Source organism: Myotis yumanensis, unplaced genomic scaffold (assembly GCF_028538775.1).
Source record: "Myotis yumanensis isolate MYYU_CA2020_CCGP unplaced genomic scaffold, mMyoYum1.0.hap1 SCAF_11, whole genome shotgun sequence".
NCBI lineage: Eukaryota > Metazoa > Chordata > Mammalia > Chiroptera > Vespertilionidae > Myotis > Myotis yumanensis.
The window spans coordinates 72,107,164-72,129,863 of NW_027223762.1; the positions used below are offsets into that span (position 1 = coordinate 72,107,164).

The 22,700-nt window shown below is 50.5% G+C and overlaps 1 protein-coding gene across 2 annotated transcripts in view; it reads right to left on the reverse strand.

Annotated features, from left to right (window-relative positions):
• Positions 1 to 2,183: 2,183 nt before the first annotated feature.
• CNNM4 (cyclin and CBS domain divalent metal cation transport mediator 4) overlaps positions 2,184 to 22,700 on the reverse strand; it is a 43,071-nt gene continuing 22,554 nt past the window's right edge. The window contains exons 2-8 of one of the 2 annotated variants that reach the window (XM_070429915.1): positions 11,711 to 11,854; positions 11,258 to 11,392; positions 10,184 to 10,353; positions 9,870 to 9,966; positions 8,351 to 8,413; positions 5,131 to 5,312; positions 2,184 to 4,858 (exon numbers count right to left, since the gene is read on the reverse strand). In XM_070429915.1, the coding sequence (XP_070286016.1) occupies positions 4,661 to 4,858; positions 5,131 to 5,312; positions 8,351 to 8,413; positions 9,870 to 9,966; positions 10,184 to 10,353; positions 11,258 to 11,392; positions 11,711 to 11,854 (989 nt within the window). In that variant the 3' untranslated portion in view covers positions 2,184 to 4,660. The remainder of the gene's footprint in view (positions 4,859 to 5,130; positions 5,313 to 8,350; positions 8,414 to 9,869; positions 9,967 to 10,183; positions 10,354 to 11,257; positions 11,393 to 11,710; positions 11,855 to 22,700) is intronic. The other variant, XM_070429916.1, reaches the window with a different exon arrangement.

Below are 22,700 nucleotides of genomic sequence, written 5' to 3' on the forward strand. Positions count from 1 at the left end.
CCTCTGGTGGTCAGTGCGCTCCCACAGCGGGAGTGTCACTCAACTGACCAACCCATCCCAGCAGCCCAACACTCACCCCCTCAGTAGATCTGTAGGTCCAATCTCTGGAGAATGCCAGGCACTGATGGAACAGTGCCGCCAGCACAATCCCAACAGCGCTGCTGACCTCCTAAAAGTCGGCCTTGGGCACCACGGCCGCTTCCCCTCCCTAGATGCTCTGCAAGGAAGAAACGATATAAAAGTGGCCACCAGGTGGCTCCCGACACCCAGCACAAATGTCAGTGGGATGGATCCCCAGGCAGGCAAGGGTGTCCCACTGCTCCCCCCCCCGCCCCCCCCCCCAAGGCCAAATGCATCCTGACCCGACCCCCAACCCCCTTGAGTGAGTGCCAGACACAGGGCTCTCCTCAACGGCTGGTGCAGCAGGGCCTGGATGAGCAGGAGCGGCAGGCGGCATTGGACTGCTGGTTTTGGCCTGATCCCCACAGGCCACCCCAAGGGACCCCACCTGTGCACAATTTCATGCACCGGCCTCTAGTGTGGAAATAAGAAAGTCCCTGCTCTCCTGGAGCTTAGGTTCTAGTATAGGGACAACAGGAAATGCACAAATCATATTTTTTAAAAATATATATTTCTTTATTGGTTTCAGAGAGGGTGAGGGGAGAGAGAGAAACATCAATGATGAGAGAGAATCATCGATTGGCTGCCTCCTGCACGCCCCCTATTGGGGATCAAGCCCGCAACCCAGGCATGTGCCCTTGGCCGGAATCGAACCTGGGACCCTTCAGTCTGCAGGCTGACGCTCTATCCACTGAGCCAAGCTGGCTAGGGCAAATCATATTTTTAAAAATACATGTTTTTATTGATTTCAGAGAGGTAGGGAGAGGGAAAGAGAGATAGAAACATCAATGATGAGAGAGAATCACTGACCGGCTGCCTCCTGCATGCCCCCCACTGGGGATCGAGCTGGGCATGTGCCCCTAACTGGAATTGAACCCGGGACCCTTTGGTCCACAGGCTGACGCTCTATCCACTGAACCAAACCAGCTGGGATGCACAAATTGTATTTTAATATCCTGCAGTAAGTGCCATGGAGAAAAACAAGACAAGAGGAGACAAGGATTAGGACCATGCTGTTTTTATGTGGGGTGATCCAGGAAGGCTTCTCCAAGGAGACATTTGAACAGGTCTAACCCAAACAAGGAGGTGAACCCCTGGGGGCAGAGTGTTCCAGGCAGAGGAGACAGCAAATCCAAGGTCCTTGTGTGACTTTCTCCCTGAGAGGGTCTTCCTCATTAACTCACTGAGGGGTTGGTGGCACCTGGCAGCAGGGGCTTTAACATGCGGAACAGATGGATGAATGATAGTTACTCTTCCCACCTATTCACAGCTTTTTGCATTTGTTTCTTCTCTTATCTGGAATGTCCTTTCTACCTACCCAAGTACCTCCCTTTTTTTAAACATCCCCCCAATTTGGCAACGTTGTTAAGCTTGTCTGGCTTGAGCCCCTGGCCTCAGCACAATCCCATGCTGTGGCCAATGCACCTTTGGGCACTGCAAGAGTGAGTGTAGTGAGGTCACTCTTGGGTGGGCTCCTGAGACGATGAGCACTCCCACTTTGAGACCAAGAGGCAACTGCACATTATAAAACGTGATCCTATGTTTGGATCAAGCTTTCTCCGTCAGCCCCCAGGGGAAAGAGGCAATCTGCCCTTTCCAACTGCCCCTTCAGGACCTGTACACAGAAGGGCCTGTGGTGTTCATCTTACAGGATTCCTAATTGTGGCAACTGAGCACATTTGCCAGGTATGTCTAGCAGCTCCTGTGAGGACAGCCTTTATTACATACTAGAGGCCTGGTGCACGCAATGTGTGCACTGGGGTGGGGGGTTCCCTCAGCCCGGCCTGCACCCTCTCGCAGTCCAGGAGCCTTTGGGGGATGTCCGACGGACGGCTTAGTCGGACATCCTTAGCACTGCTGCAGAGGCGGGAGAGGCTCCTGCCACCACCGCTGCGCTTGCCAGCCTTGAGCCCAGCTTCTGGCTGAGCAGCGCTCCCCCTTGGGAGCGCACTGACCACCAGAGGGCAGCTCCTGCGTTGAGCGTCTGCCCCCTGGTGGTCAGTGCGCGTCATAGCGACCAGTCGTTCTGCTGTTCGGTTGATTTGCATTAGCCTTTTATTATATAGGATATATTTAAAATTACATTGCTGCTGCTTTTTCATTGTGAAACAATCCCAGAATACTTGTCTCTTGCCCTCACATAGTGACAGCCAATCACAATCACTTCTATTTCTATGACAGGTACCGAATACTGACTGGACTTAAATAGGGAAATTGTAGACGCACCAAGATTTCATATTTCATTTTTTTATTACCAATCAAAAATAAATTCCATATATTGTTTAGCAAATATTATCATTGTTTTGTGACAAAAGACACAAGAGTCATAACAACAAAACTCCCCGAGAGTCAAACTCATAACAATGCCAAAATAAATCACAAATATATACAAATTAAAATCTTATGCAAAATAAATATGTTACTTGCTATGGTGGCTGTGACTTGCCTACCCATTTGGAGGCCATCCCTCACACAGGAAGACAGGTAGGGATGGGCCAATTCCAGGGTAGAGCTCAGCCCAGGAACCCGAAGTTGGAATAGGAAGTGAAAAATTGCACTGGGAGGAGGAAGTCATCGGACCAGTAATATTTGGAAATAATTATGACCCTTTGCAAGAAGTGATTATAAATAGGGAAGGGAAGGGAAGAACGGGGGAGGAGGGAACAACTGTTGGTAGTAACCGTGTGTGCAAAGAGGTAGTGTGGAAGTGTGCGTACCCGCTTTTACTTCACACACACTCACTTGGTTCAGGCCAACGTGCTTGGCCCTGCCTGGCACTCAGGTCTCAAAAACACAGCTATGCAAGCTTCCATGTGGACTCAGAAAGCAAGCTGTGCGTGTAGAAAACTAATGGGTTTCCCCACAGGGAACAAACAGGTCCAGTGTCTTTTTTTCCTTCTGGCTGAGAACCCATGGGTATCACCACCTTCTCTCCAAACTTTTAGGAATAGATTCTGTGACTGGTCAGGGGTAGGTATACTTGGTGCAAGACATTTCCTGGTCTCAAGACTTAGGGCTCTCCAGGCACCTGAAGAGCAGAGCCCTTTAGGAAAGGAGCGAATAGACAACACTCAGGGGGAGGCCTGCAGAGTCTCCCCCACCTGATCTTGGGCAACTGTTCCACCCGACAAAAGGGCCAACACGGACCTTGGTCCCGCAGCCTCCCCAGCAGTGGGAAGCCTGGAGCTGTGCAGCAGGGCCTGGCTCAGCCCCAGGGAAAGGTGCTGGGGCAGGACTTCCTGTGGGCGTGGAGCTCTGTGCCACCAGCTTCAGCACAGGACAAGATGACGTCCGGCACCAGGATCACACACCTGGGGAACGTGGCCACCAGTTGTGTGCCCTGGAGGCTGAAACCTTTCCCGGGCTATGAAAGTGTGTGAATAGGCAGGCAAGCCTCAGCCAAGGAGAGAGGGCGTGGAGAACCTGCTTAGGTTGCTTCCTCCACATCCTCTGTTCTCAATCCCCAAGAGACTTTGGGGTTTAGATTGGAAGTAGGGGGCCTGGAAAGCAGAGTTCAAGGGTCAGACTGGACTTTGGTTGTGGGGTGGGAAGGGGATGGTATTACTTGCTAACAATGCAAATACTTGTGACTAGATTCCCTCCTAGAACCAAGAGGAGTATTGCAGACAAGTCACCTCTAATGTAGATGCTGTCCCAACCCACGGGAAAGCCTTTGGTAAAGAGAGGGCAGCCTGGGGAGCAGGGGGAGCAATCCGAAAGGTGGGAGACACTGCCTAACGCGTCAAGTCAGCCCCATTACAAGGGAACAGCTGTCCAAAGGGGTCGATATGAGGCAAAACAATGGGGCCAGGGTTGAGAGTCCCAGTGGCCCGCACCAGGAGAGCCCATCAGCAGAGTTTCAGAAATTCCTGGATCCAGTGAGTGACAGGAGCAGGGCTACTCCTCTGTAGCTGGAAGTATAGCCCCTGATCACAGCTCCCCACAATCCTTGGCCTCGGCGACGTCAGACAAGCCTCAGTGCACATGTCCAGGCAGTTGTTCTCAATGCTATTTGGTTCTTTGCTTCCTGGGAAGCACTGTCTTCCTCCCGCAGCTGCTGGGACCCGTCTCTGGAGGACAAGGAGCAGGAAGAGTCGGCTCCCCGAGTCGGGACATAGCCAGGTTGTGGCTGGGAGCAGATTATGGCTATTGCTTCCCGGGGTGAGAAACCCCTTCCAAAGTTTTTGTGGGGAAAAAAATTTTTTTTAAAATAAAATCCTTAACCCTGTCTTCCCTTCCTCCTTCCCTTCCCCAGATGATATTTCAAAAGAGGAGCAATAAGCCTAGTTTAGAAACTCTGCAGTACAAAATCCGCCTTGTGGTGGTTCCTCGCCACCCACAGTCCAGGGCTAGGCAGCCGCTACTTCCGAGCTGCTCACAGGTCCCTGTCAGAGGCCAGCTTCCCCACAGGCTGGGGGCCACCTGGCTGCTCAGGAAGGTAGGCCATCGGCACCCCGTCTGGCCTGACAGGCTCCTTCTCTTCAGGTGGGCCCACTGGAGCGGCCCCCGCGGAGCGGGCGGGGGGCCCCGGGCCCTCCTGTCAGATGGCGCTCTCGGGGGAAGCTCTGTGCAGTGTGGCGTTGCGCTCGTTGAGCAGAGTTGTGGTCTCGTCCACCACAGGCAGCTCAGGCTTCTCCGCCAGGTTCTCCGTGCAGATGGTGCACCCGTCCAGGGGAAACTGAGGGCTGGTCTCCATCCGCGAGGCCAGCAGCCCATTCTGGTACTGTTGGCGGGTGATCTGCAAGAGGAGCAATGAGTCAGTAAGAGCAGGAGCTGGGAGGCCAATCCCACCAGTGACCCGGGGAAGCAGAGCCGGCAGGATGGAGGCTGCAAGTCCAGGTGCGAGGGTGTGACAAGGGGGAGTCTCCGGAAACCTGTCACAAGAGTTAGCAGCAGGAGCAAGAAGGACTCTCACGTGGGCCCTGTGTTCCGGGTGGCGGGGCAAAGAAAGAGTTGCTGATTCCTGAGGCAGTGATCCAAACACCAGACCGAGGCTAGGGGAGCACTCACCTTGATGTACTGCAGGTCCATGAGCGCCCGGACACTGAAGTCAGAGATGTACTGGCCCAGGACAGAGCTGCCAAACTGGTTGCTGCTGCCTGCCAAGGGGGCTGGGCTCGAGAGGTCTGTGCGGTCCGGGCAACTGAGGGAGGCCGAGCGGCTCAGGCAGGTGGGGTGCGATGGGGAGCGGTCTGTGGGGAGAAAGAGGCTATCAGGCCCCGACAGGCACCACCCTGGACTGTGGTGCCCTCCTGGCTAGGCCTGTCCCATCGATGCCAGGGGATGCTACCCCCAGTGGGAATGGAAACACTTGTTAAGGACAGTCAGAAGCTTTAACCTCATCAAAGCAAACGAGTTAGTTTGTTTAGCAGTGTTGTGCAATAACTATTAAAAAGTCTAACAAAACAGAAAACAAAAACCAAAGACTCAAAAGTTTATGGCTACAAAACCCTAACAACTGATCAGTCCAGGGCAGCACGATGGTTACCCTCGTGTGGCGGCTGCTCTCATCTCAGTAACAGCTCATGTCAATGGACACAAACCGCATACCTTTAAATTATATTAAGAGAAAAATTACACAATTTGCACTCTCATCTCTCTCATACACACACCCTCAACATGACACCCTGCTCATAACTAAAAATGCTCTTAAGACGTCAAATATTTGTTCTGCACATGACCTGTTCCGTGTGGACAGTCCTACCCACTGTCTGCTGAGCCCCAGCCTGACCGGGGGCAGGGGCAGCACATTCCTTCCCCAGGAACTAGAGGCCCCAGATGCCAGGCTTCCCATCCCAGCTAGTGCCAGTCCCCCTCCCGGGAGGCAAAGCCTGGGCAGTGTTGGCGGTGCCTCTTCCCGCCACCAGGCAGCACAGGCCTCATTCCGTTGACTAACCAGGGGAGCGGGATGACTCAACCTCAAATGAGGAACACACTCCTTATTTTGAAAAGGAAACTGCACACATTATTGTGCCCTTATTTTTAAAAATATTTATAAGGCAATGAAATCCACAAAGAAGTTCATTGTGAAGGCACGCTGGCTTGTTTCAAACAAACAGGAAATAGATTAAGCTGATATGCGTAGTTAAGGACTAAGTTACTAACTAACTACTGAGTTAGCCGTTCTAACAAACAGCTCAGTGAAGAGAGCAAACATCGGGTGACTGAATGACCAATGGAGCTTTGAGCAAGTGAGGCTGCATCAGTAATGCACCATTTTTGAGCTTCAGTCAGAAAACAAGGAAAATATAGTCTGGATATTCTACAATTGTGTAGTGTACAACCGTTAGAGCAGGGAGGGGGAAACTTTTTCTGCCAAGGGCCATTTGAATATTTATAACATCATTCAAGGGCCATATAAAATTACCAACTTAAAAATTAGCCTGCTATATTAGCCTAAATACTTAATTAACTCACCCCTAAAGCCTTGGCAGGGCCAGACCAAATGGTTTCACAGGACTTCTATGGCCCAAGGGCAGGACATTCCCCACCCCTGCATTAGAGGATCATGTGCATGTATCACTTATTCTAAACTAAGTAACACCTCGGATTAAGTTCTAGAAGAAAACAAATACTGGGGACAGCAACCTTTCACATTAATGGGAGCATTTGAGATCTTGCTTCCTGGCAACTGTTATCAGTTTAGTTCAAATAAACTCTTACAAAAACTAAAGAAAACCCAAAAAACACACACACAAAAACACTTAGCATTAATTAATTATTTGCTTTTAATTAATGCTTATTAACATGCCAGAACAGGAAATTAATTTAAAACCAACACAGATTGGTGACATGGCCTATTAAAAATAGAGGTCCTGCCCTAACTGGTTTGGCTCAGTGGATAGAGCGTCGGCCTGTGGACTGAAGGGTCCCAGGTTCGATTCTGGTCAAGGGCATGTAACTTGGTTGTGGGCACATCCCCAGTAGGAGGTGTGCAGGAGGCAGCTGATCGATGTTTCTCTCTCATCGATGTTTCTAACTCTCTATCCCTCTCCCTTCCTCTCTGTAAAAAATCAATAAAATATATTTAAAAAAATAAACACTATAGAGACTTATGAACTACCACAGTATCTATCTTCCAGATTTCCACACCCACTAAAAAAAAAAAAAAAAAAAAGAGGTCCTAAAGAAAAGTACAACAAAATATGAAGCATCTGTTTCTGAATAATGAAATTATAATGCTTATTAATTTTCTTTTTTCCCCTATGAGCTATGTTACTTTTATGATTAAAACAAAGCAATATGTATAACAAAAATGGAATTTTTTAATTTGGTAATTCTACTTCTAAAAGAATATCTAAGGATATAATCTCAAACACAGATGACATTTTTCATAGAGGTTTACGTCATGGTATTATTTAGCATATAGACCCCCATGAATATGCATAAAGGGAATAACAAATGAAGGCACATCTGCTGGTGAACTCTGTGTAGCTCTAACAAGAAAGCTTATGGAAAAGCATCTCTGCTCCCATATTACATAAAAACATCAGGATTCAAACCCTGTATGCACAAACTCCTGGCCATATGTGAAACAAGAAAGTGCAGAAGAGGCAGAGGGAAGCTGGTCAGTGAAGGCCAAATGGCCCATCTGCTCTCATCAGACACCCCCTGCTCAGAGCCATTACCGACTTCCTGCCTCCCATCACAGCCAAAAGTTTGTTGTGTTTGAAAGGGACCAGTGACTTCTCAGTCACCTTTAACATTTTTTTAGAAGAGGATCAATAGTAAAGTGTGCTTTGGTGCAGTTTAGAAGAAAAAACCAGATGCAGGAATATAAAGTGGGAAACAGCTGCCTGCAGTCTAGGCTTTCTGGCCTGTGGAGGCTCAGGAGCTGCTCTAGGTTATGCACTGAGCCTGCAGCTCTTAACTTCCTCAGGGCTCACCGGGCCAGGCCAGGGCTCTGGTGACAAGGCCAGCACCTCCCGCCACCATCTGCTGCCTTGGATCATGGGGGACAGGGATGCTGCCAGTGAGTAGGAATCAGTCTGGCCAGCACGTGTGTGTGTGCGTGCGTGCACACACACACCTCCTCAAAGACTGAAGAACCTTCAGGAACCTCTTCCAGGACCAGGGCAAAGCCATCCAGTAACTGAGCTCTAGGCCAAGCTGGCTCTCAAGTGTGAACAGGTGGGGAGCCCCAGTGCCTACTGGGACAGGTTAATGCAGCTGTGGTGTGTGGGCTCAGGCGACAGGTGGCAGTGCAATATTCTCCGCCATGCCATGTTACCTGAGAGCCAGGAGAGCAGGGAGTTCTGCTTGCCAGGCGGACACCCGACCTGGGATGAAGGCACTGGAGCAAAAGAGGAAAAGGTCAGTGCTGGGTGAGGAGGCAGGACATGGAGCCACAGGAATGGGCTGGAGAAGCAGACCTGCTGTCCAGGCTCCCCTGGGCAGTGAGGGGCTCAGTGGGAAAGGAGACACGGCTTTGACTCACGAGCCCTGCTCAGAGAAGGGCAGGTGCTGGCAGAGGCGCCCAGAGCTCCCACAGTGAATGCAGAGCCCAGAGGCATCCCTTTCCCTTCTGGCCACTCCAATGGGAACTAAGAGCCTCCAGGTCAGGGACAGAGCGCAGGACCATGACCCAGGCCCCTGAGGCACTAGGGGCAGAGAGTGCCTGGAGGAAATGCCCCATGACTGAGTATCCTTCTGAACAGGTTTCCCCAGGCTGGACGCTGAGCAGTCCTCCCAGGGCCGCCAATCCGAAACCCGGGTCCAGAGCCTGGCTCCTCCTCTCCCCTCCCCTCCCTCACAGGCCGGCTCGTGCTGGCAGGGGCAGAGCTGTGTCCATAGGCATGGGTGCCCTGGCCCCCCACACGGGGTCCTCTTTGTCAAAGGAAAACAACAGGCACAGCCGAGGCTCCCGGAAGCTACAGCACCTGCCTCATCTGTGGCCTGTCCCCCAGCACCAAAGTGGACTTCCACTCTCCAGCCCACAGCCACCAGGCCCCTCTCGTGGTTGGGGTGTGTGTCCCACGATGAGTGAGGAGCTGTGCTGGCCCCTTTGGCAAGGGGCACCTGAGCTACCCAGGACTAGGGAAGCAGAGGGCACTGGGGTGGCCAGAGAGGTCCTTCCTTGGTCTTGCCATAACCTCTCTTGGAGGTGGTCCAGTACCCTCTTTTCCCCAAGTCCCTTTATTCCATCACAACCAACCCTTAACCAAGAGGCAGTGGCTAAGCCATGAGAAACCAAACCTGCCTGTAACCGCCCTGGCCTGGCTCCCAACTTCAGGCACTTTGGACGCCTTCACCCAATCCCTTGGTTGCCCTCTCCCAGGCTTCATAGGCAAGACCCACAGCCTCCCTCCACATGCCCACTCTCTCAACTCCCCGCCTGCCATGATGGCTTGTAAGGGTCACCATGGCCCGTGGGCCCACTGGCCCATTCTACTCTCAAAAGCCATCGACAGCTTCCTGCTTCCTATCACAGCCATACACCATCGACTTTCTGGGGCTCCCCGACTCGTCCTTACTCCCAGTCTTCCTCCCCTCTGGCAGGCAGGCCTCCCCACCATCTCAGGACACACTCTTGGCTCCCTCCAGGCTTTTGCTCAGAATCCCACCCACCCCACTCCATCCTCTGAATCATTGCTCTTCCAGGCCACCCCCTCTAGGCCCAGACCTCACAGGTCTCCCTCTCCTCGAAACACTGAAGTTATGAGCCATCTCAATGCCAAGGAGCTGGGGCCACTCACTGCCGCTCCCACTCCAGGCCGCTGGAGTGCAGCCAGCGCAGCCCAGCCACTCACCAGTGGTTAATGAAGACAGCGCCATGGTCCCGTAGTAGGAGAAGGCACCCGTCTCAAACTTCATGTTCTCCTTCCCAGCCTCCACCTCCACCTTACCCTGAAAGAACACAGGGTTAGGGTTATAGAGTGAGAAGCAAAAAACAACAACAAAAAGATGAGGCAAGAGGGAGACATGAGGGGTGATGGCACCGTGAGCTGCTCGGAAGAGGATGGGCGATGGGGAGCCCAGGCCCAGAGCAGGCACACAGTCTCGGGGCAGGAAAGCCCCGCACCCCACATTTCACAGTGAGGCAAGCAGGTGTGGGCAGGCTCACCTGCAGGATGAGGATGAAGTAGTCGGCCGGCTTGTTCCGGGTGTACAGATAGTGGTGCACATAGTATTTGTTGTGCTCGTCAAACTTGAGTTCCTGAATGACGTCTGGGTACTTGAGCAGCCGAAGCAGGATCTTCTCTGATATCAGAGCAGGGCTGAACTGGGGGACTTCTGCAGGGGAGAGGGAGACTGCACATGAGACCCGTCGCTGCAGCACAGGGACAGCTCCCTCACCGCCAGGCTCTTCCCTTCGGTTCTGAGAAAAGGGAGAGCCCTGGGGTCCACACTGGTCAGACTGGAGTCTGTTGGCCTTGAATGGTAGCTCCTGCACTACCCGGGCATGACCTTGGGCAATTACTTAACCTGTATATCAGTTTGCTCATCTGTGAAATGGGGGTTAAAAACTTCAGAGTGGTTGTGAGATTAAACAGAATAATACATGTAAAGCACTTAGACACATCCTTGGCATAAGGAAAGTGAGTGATGATTGTTATCATCATCGATATCATCCATACCCTGGCAGAAAAAATAAAGGAGAAGGAATTACTGAAGTCTGACTGGGATAGGGGGAGGGAGTAGGCAGGCGTCTTTCTAATATATCGCCCAGGCCCCCAAGGGAGCTGTGAATCAGGGGTGAGAAGAGCTATGACATTGATTTACAGGTCAAGTCCGGTACATGAGGCAGAGGGGAGGCGGGAGAGACAAGGACAGAACTAGATGAAGGCTCCTCAGAGGGGATGAGCCAGGCAAGGGCCGTGCGCTGTACCTGGGAAGGCCCACAGCACATGCAAGAGCCTCCTTCTCCCTCCCACTCCACAAGCCTCGATGGGCCTAGCTCAGGTTCTCCTGAGGCTTATTTTCAAAACTAACTTGATACTTTCTAGAAGTCTGCAAAGGGGAAGCAAATCACAGGGCATGTCCAGGTGGGAGCTGCCTCGCCCCCTCCAGAGGCAGCTGGGTGTCCCTGCACCTTGCATCTGTGTAGCCTCATCCCAGGAGGGGAGTAGCTAGAGGCCCAGTCCTTCTCCCTCTGTGACTGTCCCACCAACAATGAAGGCCATCCTCTCGCTCTTACCCGTGGACAGAAAGCGGTGAGCAGCCAGGAGTAGCTGAGGTGAAATTTTCACCTTGAGTTCATTGTCAGTATCCTTGAAGGCTGAGAAGTCCCGTTTGTTCTTCTCAGCTACCCGTTTCCGGCTTCGGTTGTCAGCTGCAAGAGAATGAACTGGAGCTGAGCACGCTGTCCCCACAGTGGACTCGGGAACAGACTGGAACCTGTCCACCAGCTGCCGGCTCGGCCGTCCCTCCCTCCACACAGAACCTGCAGTGCCTGGGCCAGGGCAAGTCCCCGGGCTGATGCTGAGCCACAGAAGCCAAGAGGAACCAAGCAGCCTCTGGTCCCTGCTCCAAGCAATATGCTCCCAGGTCGTGCGGGCCTGTGTCTCTGCATGGTGGCCTTCCCACCCAGGCCAGCAGACGTCAGGCCTGAGTGGGAAAGGGACTCTGGGTCTGTGGGGGGTGGACTCACTGTACATATCGGACTCGTCCAGGATCTCGGACTTGATGATCTCCTCGATGACGTCCTCCAGGGTGACCAGGCCCAGGACCTCGTAGAAGGGGTCACCTTCCCCCTCGTTGTTCACCTTCTGCACGATGGCCAGGTGGGACTTCCCTGGGGGACAACGCAATGAGTCAGACAAGAGCAAAGGGACCAATCATGCGACTCCTCCACCAAAATGTTAACACACCTGAGTCATTGGGGTGGGGTCAGGGGTAGTTCTTTCCCCTTTTCTATATTTTCTGGAGTTTCTATTGCAAACAGATACTGCTTTTATGAAAAGGAAAACCAGAAGTATTTTTTACTGTCAAGGCATTACGGACCATTGGCTTAAATAGAATGAAAAGGGCAAGGCCCTCCTGGGGAGGGGAAGACCCACACTGACAACTTGTGGACAGAGAAGCCGTATGTCATAGGCAGGCAAGTGCCAGCTGGACACGGGCTCAGAGGACGCCCACCTTCCCTGGCTTCAAGGGCCATTCACAATACCTCCCCCAGCTCCTTGGCAGAGCCCCCCCACCGCAACCCCCCCTGCAAGTACCCTGGGGCCAACACTGTCCAAGGCAAAGGCTCTGCATTCCCAAAACCATTAACAAATTAGCCTGGTATAATTAGGCCAGGCAGGCACTGTAATTAGAGAAAGGCCACCCTTTCTACCTAAAGCAAGAGAAAGATAGAAAGGGGTTGGGGGGAAACCTTCCACAGAAGCTTTGTGGGTGCCTGGGTGCCCTCCTGGCTCCCCGCCCCCGCTCTTGTGCCCCAGAACCCAGTGTGTGACAACAGGAGACCCCCCAGAGGGGCCTGGCCCACACTCCAGGGTGAACAAGGTGTGCCCCACACAGGGGGACACAGATTTGCAGCAGCCTCAGGGAGAAAGCCCTGGGAGAGCTGTGAAGGTCAAGCCAGATTTCTCACAGATTCCCCTTCACAATCCAGTCTTAGGGCCTCACTCTCAGGACGTCCCTGCAGACCAGGTTCTCCAGATCCTTAGGCCACAGCAAACCCACCAGGCCCAGCATGCGCCCTTCAGAGCTCCTGGGGGCCTCTTAGGGAGAACAGAGATGCCAGTCCTCACAGCCAGCATTTGGAAAAGCAAATGGAAAGTGCCTGAGCGCACCCGTGTGAAGGGGGAGGACTGCCCTGTGAAACATCCTCGCACACAGTGCCGGTCGTACGGTACTGATCTCCAGCTTGGAGTTGTGGTCAAAACACTTTCAGGACCTTGCTAGACTCGACTGAAGATTCCCCTGTCTTCAAGCGATGAGCCAACGAGAGCGAGTGATCTGCCAGGGCCCAGAGCCTGGCCTCCCCACCTGCCAGAGGCTGCCCTGCAGGAGAGCCCTCTAGAAACAGTGCTGAGGGCCGGCGCAGCCCGCTTCGACCAGGTCCTCCGACGGGAACCAGAGTGCAAGCAGGCAGCTTCTATCACCTTCCCGACCGGCATGCTCTAGCGGCTGTGATGCCCAGTGCTGCGGGAGACAGGCAGCCTCACAGGGCTCTGGTTGGTGGGCAGGAAAACAGGCACATTTCAGGAGGCCGATTTGGCAGCAGGTCTCAAAACCAAGGGTCCCTAACCTTGGCCTCAGAAATTCCACTTGTAGGAACTTACCCTATGGATGTAATCTTCACTAAAGCATAACGACACAAAAGCAAAGTGGTCATCAAAACATTCTTTTTCACAGCCTCAAACCAGAGACAATCTGAATCAATTGCAATGGAGCAGGAGTGCGGGACAGGGGCTACTGCTGCCTGGGGAGAGGCCGCAGGGCCTGAGGGACGAAATGTGGGACGAAACCCGAGACAGGCCATTAGTGGAAAAGCAGGTGATAGGACTGAATGCATGGTGCCATCTGCCTGCATGGAAATGGGGGTGGCGGGTGGAGAGGGCCTTGAACTGTCTGGAAGAGGTAACAGTGGTCATCTTTGGGGGCTTCTGAAGTTGGGGGGGGGCTAGTATCACTCTATTCACTTCCATATTCTATTTGATGGGCATGTTTCACTTCTATATATTTTTTTTCTATCTATATTTTTTTTGACAAAAATATTAAGGAGAGCCTGGCTGGTGGGGCTCAGTGGTTGAGCGTTGATCTATGAACCAGGAGCTCACAGTTCAATTCCTGGTCAGGGCACATACCCAGGTTGCGGGCTCCATCCCCAGCCAATCAATGGTTCTCTCTTATCATTGGTGTTTCTATCCCTCTCTCCCTCTCTCTTCCTCTCTGAAATAGATAAAAATATGTTTTAAAAATATTAAGGAGAAACACAAAATTAAGGGGAACTGGTAAGAGTCTAGGGTGAGCAAGGCATTGCGGCACAAGGAGCCCAGGAATGGGGTGAGTCTCTGAATGCTGCCCAGTTAGTAGCACCTGCTTATACCCTAGGAATAAGAAAACAGCAGATTCAGCATCAATAATCGGAGAAAATGTCCCCCCACTGAAACCTCCAATCAACCCATGATCAAGGGTTGCACTAGGCTTCACTGGGAAAGGCTGGTGGTTCCTCTAAAAGACAGAAATATCCTCCTGTGGGTGAAATGCATGGATTTCTTGTGCTGGATTGGGGCCACTCTTTGCCTCCCTGCCTTCTTTCTGAGGCTCCTGTCTGTGGAACCCACTGGTGTGTGTGGCACCCTCTAGTGGCAGCACCATCAAGATGAGTACCTTGTAGATGTGCTGGCCTGGGGCACTGCCCACTCACCCCTGCTCTGCATGCTGAAGAGCCTGGCACACTGGTGCTGACTGTGGCCGGCTGGTTGCGGCCCCACACAAAGGGCTAGTCAGTCACCCTCTGCTGACCTGGCCGTGGGACTCTGGGCTGTATCTGCCTTTTCTCACTTGTCTGCCCTTCCCAAAGTCAGCAATGCCTGCAGTGGTGAGGGTCTCCTGCTCAGGCTGCAGTCTTTGGCCAGGGGCCGCTCTCCCTCCTCTGGCAAGCTCCTGGTGTTCTGACCTCAGGCCGGCCCTGTCCTCTGGACTCAGGAGGGCACCTGGTCCCTTGCCTTGTGACTTTATATAAAAACTATATGTCAAGGTGTTTCAAATAAATACTCGCAGCCCAGGCCTCTTCTGTGCCCTCCAGACTCCCACTGCTTGCTGACAGCTAGAGCCAAGTGGATGTCTAACACCTAGGACTTACTGTCAAAACCAAGCCCCTGCTCTTCCTCCCAGCCTCCCCATCTCCCTCTCTCCAACTGATCAGCATGGAGAGAAAAAACCCTGCCTCCTCTATTTCTCTACCCTTCTACATCCAACCCTTTCAGCAGACCTGTCAGCTCTGCTTGCAAGAGGCACTCGGAACCCAGCCTCCTCTGGCAGCCTGCACTGCCACTGTCCCATTCTGGGCCACAGGCACCTCCTGCTCACCCGGAGGGTGGGAACAGCCTCTCACCATCTCCCTGCTTCACCCTGAACCCGAGTCCACTCTCAACACAGCACCAAGGGGGACCCCTTACAGGGAAGTCAGGTTGCCTTACGTCTCACTCCACACAGAAGCCACATTCCTCCGTGGCCAGGTCCCAGACACCCCTAACCCATCTCCTACTCCTCTCTCCTGTGCTCCGGTCAGTCTCAGCCTCCTTGCTGTCCCTCAAACACCCAAGGCTGCTCCCTTAATCTGGCCGTCCCTCCCCTACACATCTGCTTAGCTCGCCCCACCTTTATGTCTCTGTTCAAATGTCACCCTCCTGGTGAGGGCCTCACTGACAACCACCCCTCCTCTAGCACCCCAAGCTGGTCATCAGTTTATTACCTGAAATAAATGATATAACATGCTTACTCACTTTACTTATGGTTTATAGCTCCTCTCCTCTTACTAACTGCAAGTCCATTATAGCAGGGCTTCAGTCTGTATTCCCCAAATATAGAGGACTGTTCAGTAAGTGTTCAGTGAATGTTTATGGGGAATGAGTTCGTTCACACAGGGAGGCTAGCAGTGAAAGGATTATTTTGAATTTTAGTAATTAAGAAGTTTCTGTAATTCAAAATTACTGTTAACTCATTTACCATCTATATATATAAAAGCCTAAGTGACCATTACAACCGGTCGTTCGGTGCACTGACCACCAGGGGGAAGATGCTCAATGCAGGAACCGCCCCCTGGTGGTCAGTGCGCTCCCACAGCCAATCTCCCATGGCTGGCCAACCTCCCCCGGTCCCTCCCCCTGGCCAGTTAGGTGGTCAGTGCGCTCTCACAGCCAACCTCCCACAGTCCCTCCCCCAAGCCAGCCGCCCTGATTGGCCGGCCAACCTCCCGCCGTCCCTTCCCCCGGACTGGGCTAGAAAGCCCTGATCGCCGGCCAGGCTGAGGGACCACACCCGTGCATGATTTCGTGTACCAGGCCTCTAGTTTAAAATGAGAGGATCAACTTAGGACTTACATGTTTATGATTTTCATTGTATGGAATTCAAATCTAACATAGAATTTTATTTTAATGAGTCTCCTCATCGTATTAGTAGTTTCCATTCAACTGGATAACTGGATTTTGGAGGTGGTTGGGATGAGAAAGTAAACATGAAAATTTAAATAATACATCTACCCCGAAAGCTGAGAATCCCACATTTTTTAAAGTAGTCTTTATTTTTAAAAAAAAAAAAAAAGACTGAAGAAATATACCTAAATGTTCATATTTGGCTGACCCATAAAAAATTGCTGACAGTCGACAAAATAAGAATCATATGATTTAACCTAAAAGTATGGGAAATTAAGAATGGTTTTAGATTTCTTTTTTTATACTTTTCTGAGTAGAAATTGCAAAATTTCCATAATCAATACCATAAATGTTATAATCAGAAAGGTACACATACATTAAAGTAACTGTTAAAAGACTCTCTTGCCCAATAGGTGTGGTTCAGTGGTTGAGTGTCGATCTATGAACCATGAGGTCACATGCCTGGGTTGCCGACTCGAGCACTAGCAGGGGCGTGCAGGAGGCAGCTGATCAATGATTCTCTCTCATCACTGATGTTTCTATCTCTCTCTCCCTCTCCCTCTTTGAAATAAATAAAAATATATTAATTTTTTTAAAAAAACTCCCATACTGCTTCCTCTGGGACTTGGGGCTTCCTTAGCCTTTAATTCTAGCACTGCTAAGAACCTGGCTGTGGGAGAGGGGTACCTTGAAGCTGCTGTCCCTTGGTCTCCTCTGGGCCACACCTGGCTGCCAGCTTGCCCACCATGCCCTTCGTCACCCAGGTTTCCAGCCAGGTCTCCTCCTAGGTTAGAGAACTGCACATGAGGCTTCTAGAAACCCCAGAGGTACTGGGCAGACCAGACAGCAAGCCCAGGCCTTTTCCACTGCCCTCTCTCACCTGGAACAGGGGGAGGGAGCGAGAGAACCCAGACATGCGTTCAGGGACAACCCTTCCCCTGGCTTAGCCCTGGGTGCCCCAGCTCTTCCTTTCCCGGAACTTGCACGGCTATGCGGCCTGCTTGTGCCATCGGCCGACTGCTGTCCATGCACCAGGAGCAGGCTGAAGCTCGGCCAGGCCTACACTGTGACTTCGCTCCTCTCCATATCTGCTCACCCCCCAAGCCATAAGCACAGCAACTGCTCCGGACTCTTTGCTGGATACACATAGGTTGTTTCCGGAAGCCCAGGCCCCAGCCCCTGCTGTGTCCTCCCTCATAAAAAGCTTTATCTTTAGCCGAAATCGGTTTGGCTCAGTGGATAGAGCGTCGGCCTGCAGACTGAAAGATCCCGGGTTCGATTCCAGTCAAGGGCATGTACGTTGGTTGCGGGCACACCCCCAGTAGGAGATGTGCAGGAGGCAGCTGGTCAATGTTTCTCTCTCATCGATGTTTCTAACTCTCTATCCCTCTCCCTTCCTCTCTGTAAAAAATCAATAAAATATATTTTTAAAAAAAAGCTTTATCTTTCAAAGACCATTAGAAGGACACATCACTAGGTACTGGGTTTCAAAGTCTACCAGAGTCCTGTGAGGGCCTTACTCACCAGCTCTGGTTGCTTTTCTCATGGGTTAGATCCAAAGACCCCAGATCAGACATGGGTTCCACCACCCAAGATGCTGTCATCGGCATCCTCCTTACTGGCCTCCCCGGCAAGTCCCACCTCCCACCATCCCAGGTCCCCAGAACTGGCCCTTAGCTCCCAGGCCCTCCCATCGGGCCCTCCTTTCTCTTCCCTCCACCCTGGCCACAGGTCACAGTAGGATTAAGTGACTATTAACAGTGCTGACCTCAACCAGCAGTAGGAGAGGGCCCAGCCCAGCCAGACGCAGGCAAGGCAGGAGAGGGCCCAAGGGGACACAGCAGCAGGCAAAGAATCCTGCACAGCTCTCCCGTCCTACACCCCTCGCTCCCAGATGGGAGGGTGATCTCTGTAGAGGGCCGGGCTGGGTGGGCGAGAGGAAAATTTTTACTCAATGAGCAACTTGAACACTGAGGAGGTCCTTCATTTTAACATAAATTAATACATATGATCAGACCACAATGCCTGATACAGTAGTACTGGAGAAAACAAGGACATTTTTTCTTCAGGATTTGGTAGTATGTGTCAAAATATAAAATGTGCAGGGACTGGACTCAGCCAATCTTCCACTTCTAGGAAAAACCTTAATATAAAGGAAGCACCCAAGCCAGTGTGCAAGGTATGCCCAGGAAGATCTGTCCAAGGTAGTTTACAACTAGTAATGCAGCCACTGAAAAAAGAGGCTGAGGCCAGAGATTTAAAGAAATGGTGCTCACCGATTGTATAAAGCAGAAAGTTACAGAATAGAGAGGAGCAATTTATAGTAGTTTTTTATGCTTTAGCTTAATGCATTTTAAAATCAATATGTATTATTTTACTATTTCCTTTTATAATCAGAAGAGATAAGAACATCTCATTTTGAGAGGGGGAGAAAAGCAATATAGCTCATTGCTGACTTACTAGAAGAAAATGCAACAAAGCATTTTATACTTGGGGTGGTGGAATAAGTATCACTTTCACTTCTTAATCATTTTCCATGTTCTCAAAGTTTCTACAATAAATACATTACTTTATTTTTACTTTTTTTGCTCCATTCACTTCCACTGTGCAGTGTGCCATTGGTGGATGCCATAATGAACTTAACCCTTTCCCTTCTCCTGCTGGACATGATTATTTCCAGTATTTTCCTACTGTTCCCGTTAAGTCCATCATTTTACCCATGTGAGATGACAATACATTTCAGGATGTATCCAGGTCAAAGGGTTTATGCATTGACAAATCTTTCAGAAGCTTCGCAGTTTACACTCACCAGCACAAGTTATATTCGGTGCTTCTTGAGCCATTCCTCAAGCCCTAGCATGAGGCTGAATATACAGCAGGCCCTCAATAAGTCAGCCATTCAATAAATACCACCAATGAAAAGACTGTATTATCAACTGGTTATGTTTTTAAAGGAAAGAAATAAAAATGGAAGGCAAGACCAAGACAAAAAAGAACAGAGCAAAAATGAGAGAGAAGGTGATAGGAGGGTAGCTGCATGGAAAGGAAAAATGGAAAAACAAACATGGCCAAAACAGACGGTGCACAGGGAAAAGGATTCCTACAGACTTCCCGAGAGACCTGCCCACCATTCTGAGCCAGACACCTCCTATGCACACGTAAGAGAGACCTGCTGTCCAGAACCTTTTAGAACAGAGTCTCTGAAGGGGGACTCATCCAACATAAATAAGCAATTTTGCCTTTTGTTTACACACAGGCTGACAAGAACCCGGTAGGGAAATCCCAGGAATAAAGCAAGCACAAAGGCCTACAAAGGCCCAAGGCCACCCTCTCCACTCCTGCCAGCCCTGTGAATCAGCGTGGGGGAAGCAGTAACCATAGAGTCAGGGCTGAGGGATTGGCCAAAATAATTCAAAATTATTAAGAAAACTATTTGAACCTGGCTAAAGTGGCTCAGTGGAAGAGTGTCAACCTATGAACCAGGAGGTCACGGTTCGATACCTGATCAGGGTACATGCCCAGGTTGCAGGCTCAGTCCCCAGTGGGGAACATGCAGGAGACAGCAGATCAATGATTCTCTCTCATCATTGATGTTCTTATCTCTCTCTCTCTCCCCTCTCTGAAATCAATAAAAACATATATTTAAAAAAGAAGAAAACTATTTGAAAACCAGGCTTACAGTCACAGTCGGTACTGACAAATCCCATCATAAGGATATTTTGTGCCTCGTAAAAGGATATAAAGGATGTGCTAGAGATAATATGAATAGTAACTAAGAGCAGACATCTAAAAATTATGGTTATGCCCTAGCCAGTTTGACTCAGTAGATAGAGCGTCGGCCTGTGGACTGAAGGGTTCAAGGTTCGATTCCAATCAAGGGCACAAGCCTGGGTTGGGCTTGATCCTCAGTAGAAGGCATGCAGGAGGCAGCCGATCAATGATTCTCTCTCATCATTGATGTTTCTCTCTCTCTCCCTCTCCCTCTCCCTTCCTCTCTGAAATCAATAAAAATTGTTAAAAAATTAAAAATAATAAAAATATATTTAAAAAAAAATAAAAATTATGATTATTTCCCTGGCCAATGTGGTTGATCATTGTTCTGTGCACCAAAAAGCCAGGGCACATACCCAGGTTGCTGGCTCGATTCCAGATTGGGGTGCATGCCAGTGGCAACTGATCAATGTTTCTCTCTCCTCCTCTCCCTTCCTCTCTCTCTAAAAGATAAAAAACATATTTTTTTAAAAAGTATGGTTATTTCAACCCTGACCGGTTTGGCTCAGTGGATGGAGCATCAGCCTGCGGACTGCAGGGTCCCAGGTTCGATTCCGGTCAGGGGCATGTACCTTGGTTGCGGGCACATCCCCAGTAGGGAGTGTGCAGGAGGCAGCTGATCGATGTTTCTCTCTCATCGATGTTTCTAACTCTCTATCCCTCTCCCCTCCTCTCTGTAAAAAATCAATAAAATATATATTTTTTAAAAAGTATGGTTATTTCATCTTTACCTCTTTAAAAATGTGTTTATTTCATAATACATGTATTAGAAAATAGTACATGTATATAACTATTGAGTGAATGGAGGTACAAATTTTAAAAATGTCTTTAACAAGGTGTATGATCACAAAAGCCTGGAGAGCTCCCTTCACAACAGCCCTGTAAAAATGGCCAGACCTTAGCTGTCTCTATCCCCAGTAGACACCTGGGTGTCCCCCTCAAGGCACACCTTCCCCCAGTTACAGAGCAGTTGGGGTGAACAAGGGGTGAGCATATTGTGGTGAGCAGGGCCCAGGTGCTGCCCAGGTGCCTCAAGTATGATTGACCCCACTCTTCACAGGAGGAAACTGAGGCCCAGAGAAGTCCTGTCTAGGACCAACCAAGGAGGGGTGAGCAAGCTGGGATTCAGAAATGGAACTTCTCTAAACAGCTTTCTTTTAGCCAGAATGCCCAGAGCATAAAGCTGTTGATAGAGGAGAAACTAAGATGGCGGCATAGGTAAACACCGGAAATTGCTGTCTCACAATTTCAAAAATACAACTAAAAACAAAACGACCATCATCCAGAACCACAGGAAGGCTGGCTGAGTGGAAATTCTACAACTAGAAGGAAAGAGAAAAGCACACTGAGACTCAGAGGAGGTGTGGAAGTAAAGTGTAGAGGTACGGAGGCGCACGCGGAAAGGGCTGGCAGCAGAGGACGTGGCGCATGCGGACAGGGCTGGCAGCTGAGGACGAGGTTGTCTTTTTCAATCGGGAGGGAGTCTCAAGCTCCCGACTGCTCTGGACTTGTTCCAGGCGAGTCTCTGGGGACCCAGACTCATATGGGATAAACTGGACTGTCTGGCATCGGTCAGAACTCAAGGGCGGCTTTGTATCAGAGGTGCTTGCAGCAAATTACCGGGACACTGAGAAGAGGGGCCTCTTAGGGCAGGACTGAGGAGCAGCCATAGCTGCTTGCTCCGCCCTGTTGATCCCCTGAGACCCCGCCCCACCCAAGCTGTGCGCAGAGGCTTATGCATATGAAAGGCCTGCCCATTTGCAATCTAAAATTACCTAACAAACTGCAGCTGGGTCAGAGAGACCCAGAACATCCAAAAGAAGGCCCAAGGCCCCACAGCAGCTTGCACTGCTTCACAGCTGGGCTCCTCCTGGGTAGCCTCAGACAGAGGCTAAATTAGCACCTCCTTAGAGATCCAAGAGCCAGTGTACCCAGTGGGCAGAGTGGGACCATACAGATTACAACTCCTCCTCAGGGGGCAGACTCAGTGAGCACCAAAACCCCACTGAAGCAAGTCTTGCCTCAGAAGGGTGTCTCCAGCACAGAAGTTCTCCCACTGCAGACACAGCTGATTCTCACAGCCAATTGGCCTGGAGGTCAATTCCTCCCAGTGATGCCTACAGCAATCAAGGCTTAACTACAACAAGACTACAAGACTGTGCACAAAGCCCACAAAGGGGTGCACCAAGAGTGTTCCCCTCCAGTAATTGGGGAGGCTGTGCCACTGGGCCCTATCGGACACCTAGCACACAAAGCCACTCTATCAACACAGGGAAGCAGCCAAAATGCGGAGACAAAGAAACAGGTCACAAATGACAGAAATGAAGGAAAGCAAACTACTGGATATAGAGTTCAAAACCACACTTATAAGGTCTTTCAAGAATTTTCTAGAAACTGCCGATAAATTTAGTAAGACCCTCAAAAAGTCTGGTGAGACCACTAGATAAACTTAGTGAGACCCTCAAGAAATCTAGTGAGACCCTCGAGGTTATGAAAAAGGACCAACTAGAAATTAAGCATACACTGACTGAAATAAAGAATAATATACAGAGTTCCAACAGCAGACTAGAGGATCACAAGAATCAAGTCAAAGATTTGAAATACAAAGAAGCAAAAAACACCCAACAAGAAAAGCAAAAAGAAAAAAGAATCCAAAAATATGTAGATAGTGTAAGGAGCCTCTGGGACAACTTCAAGCGTACCAACATCCGAATTATAGGGGTGCCAGAAGAAGAGAGAGAGCAAGAGATTGAAAACCTATTT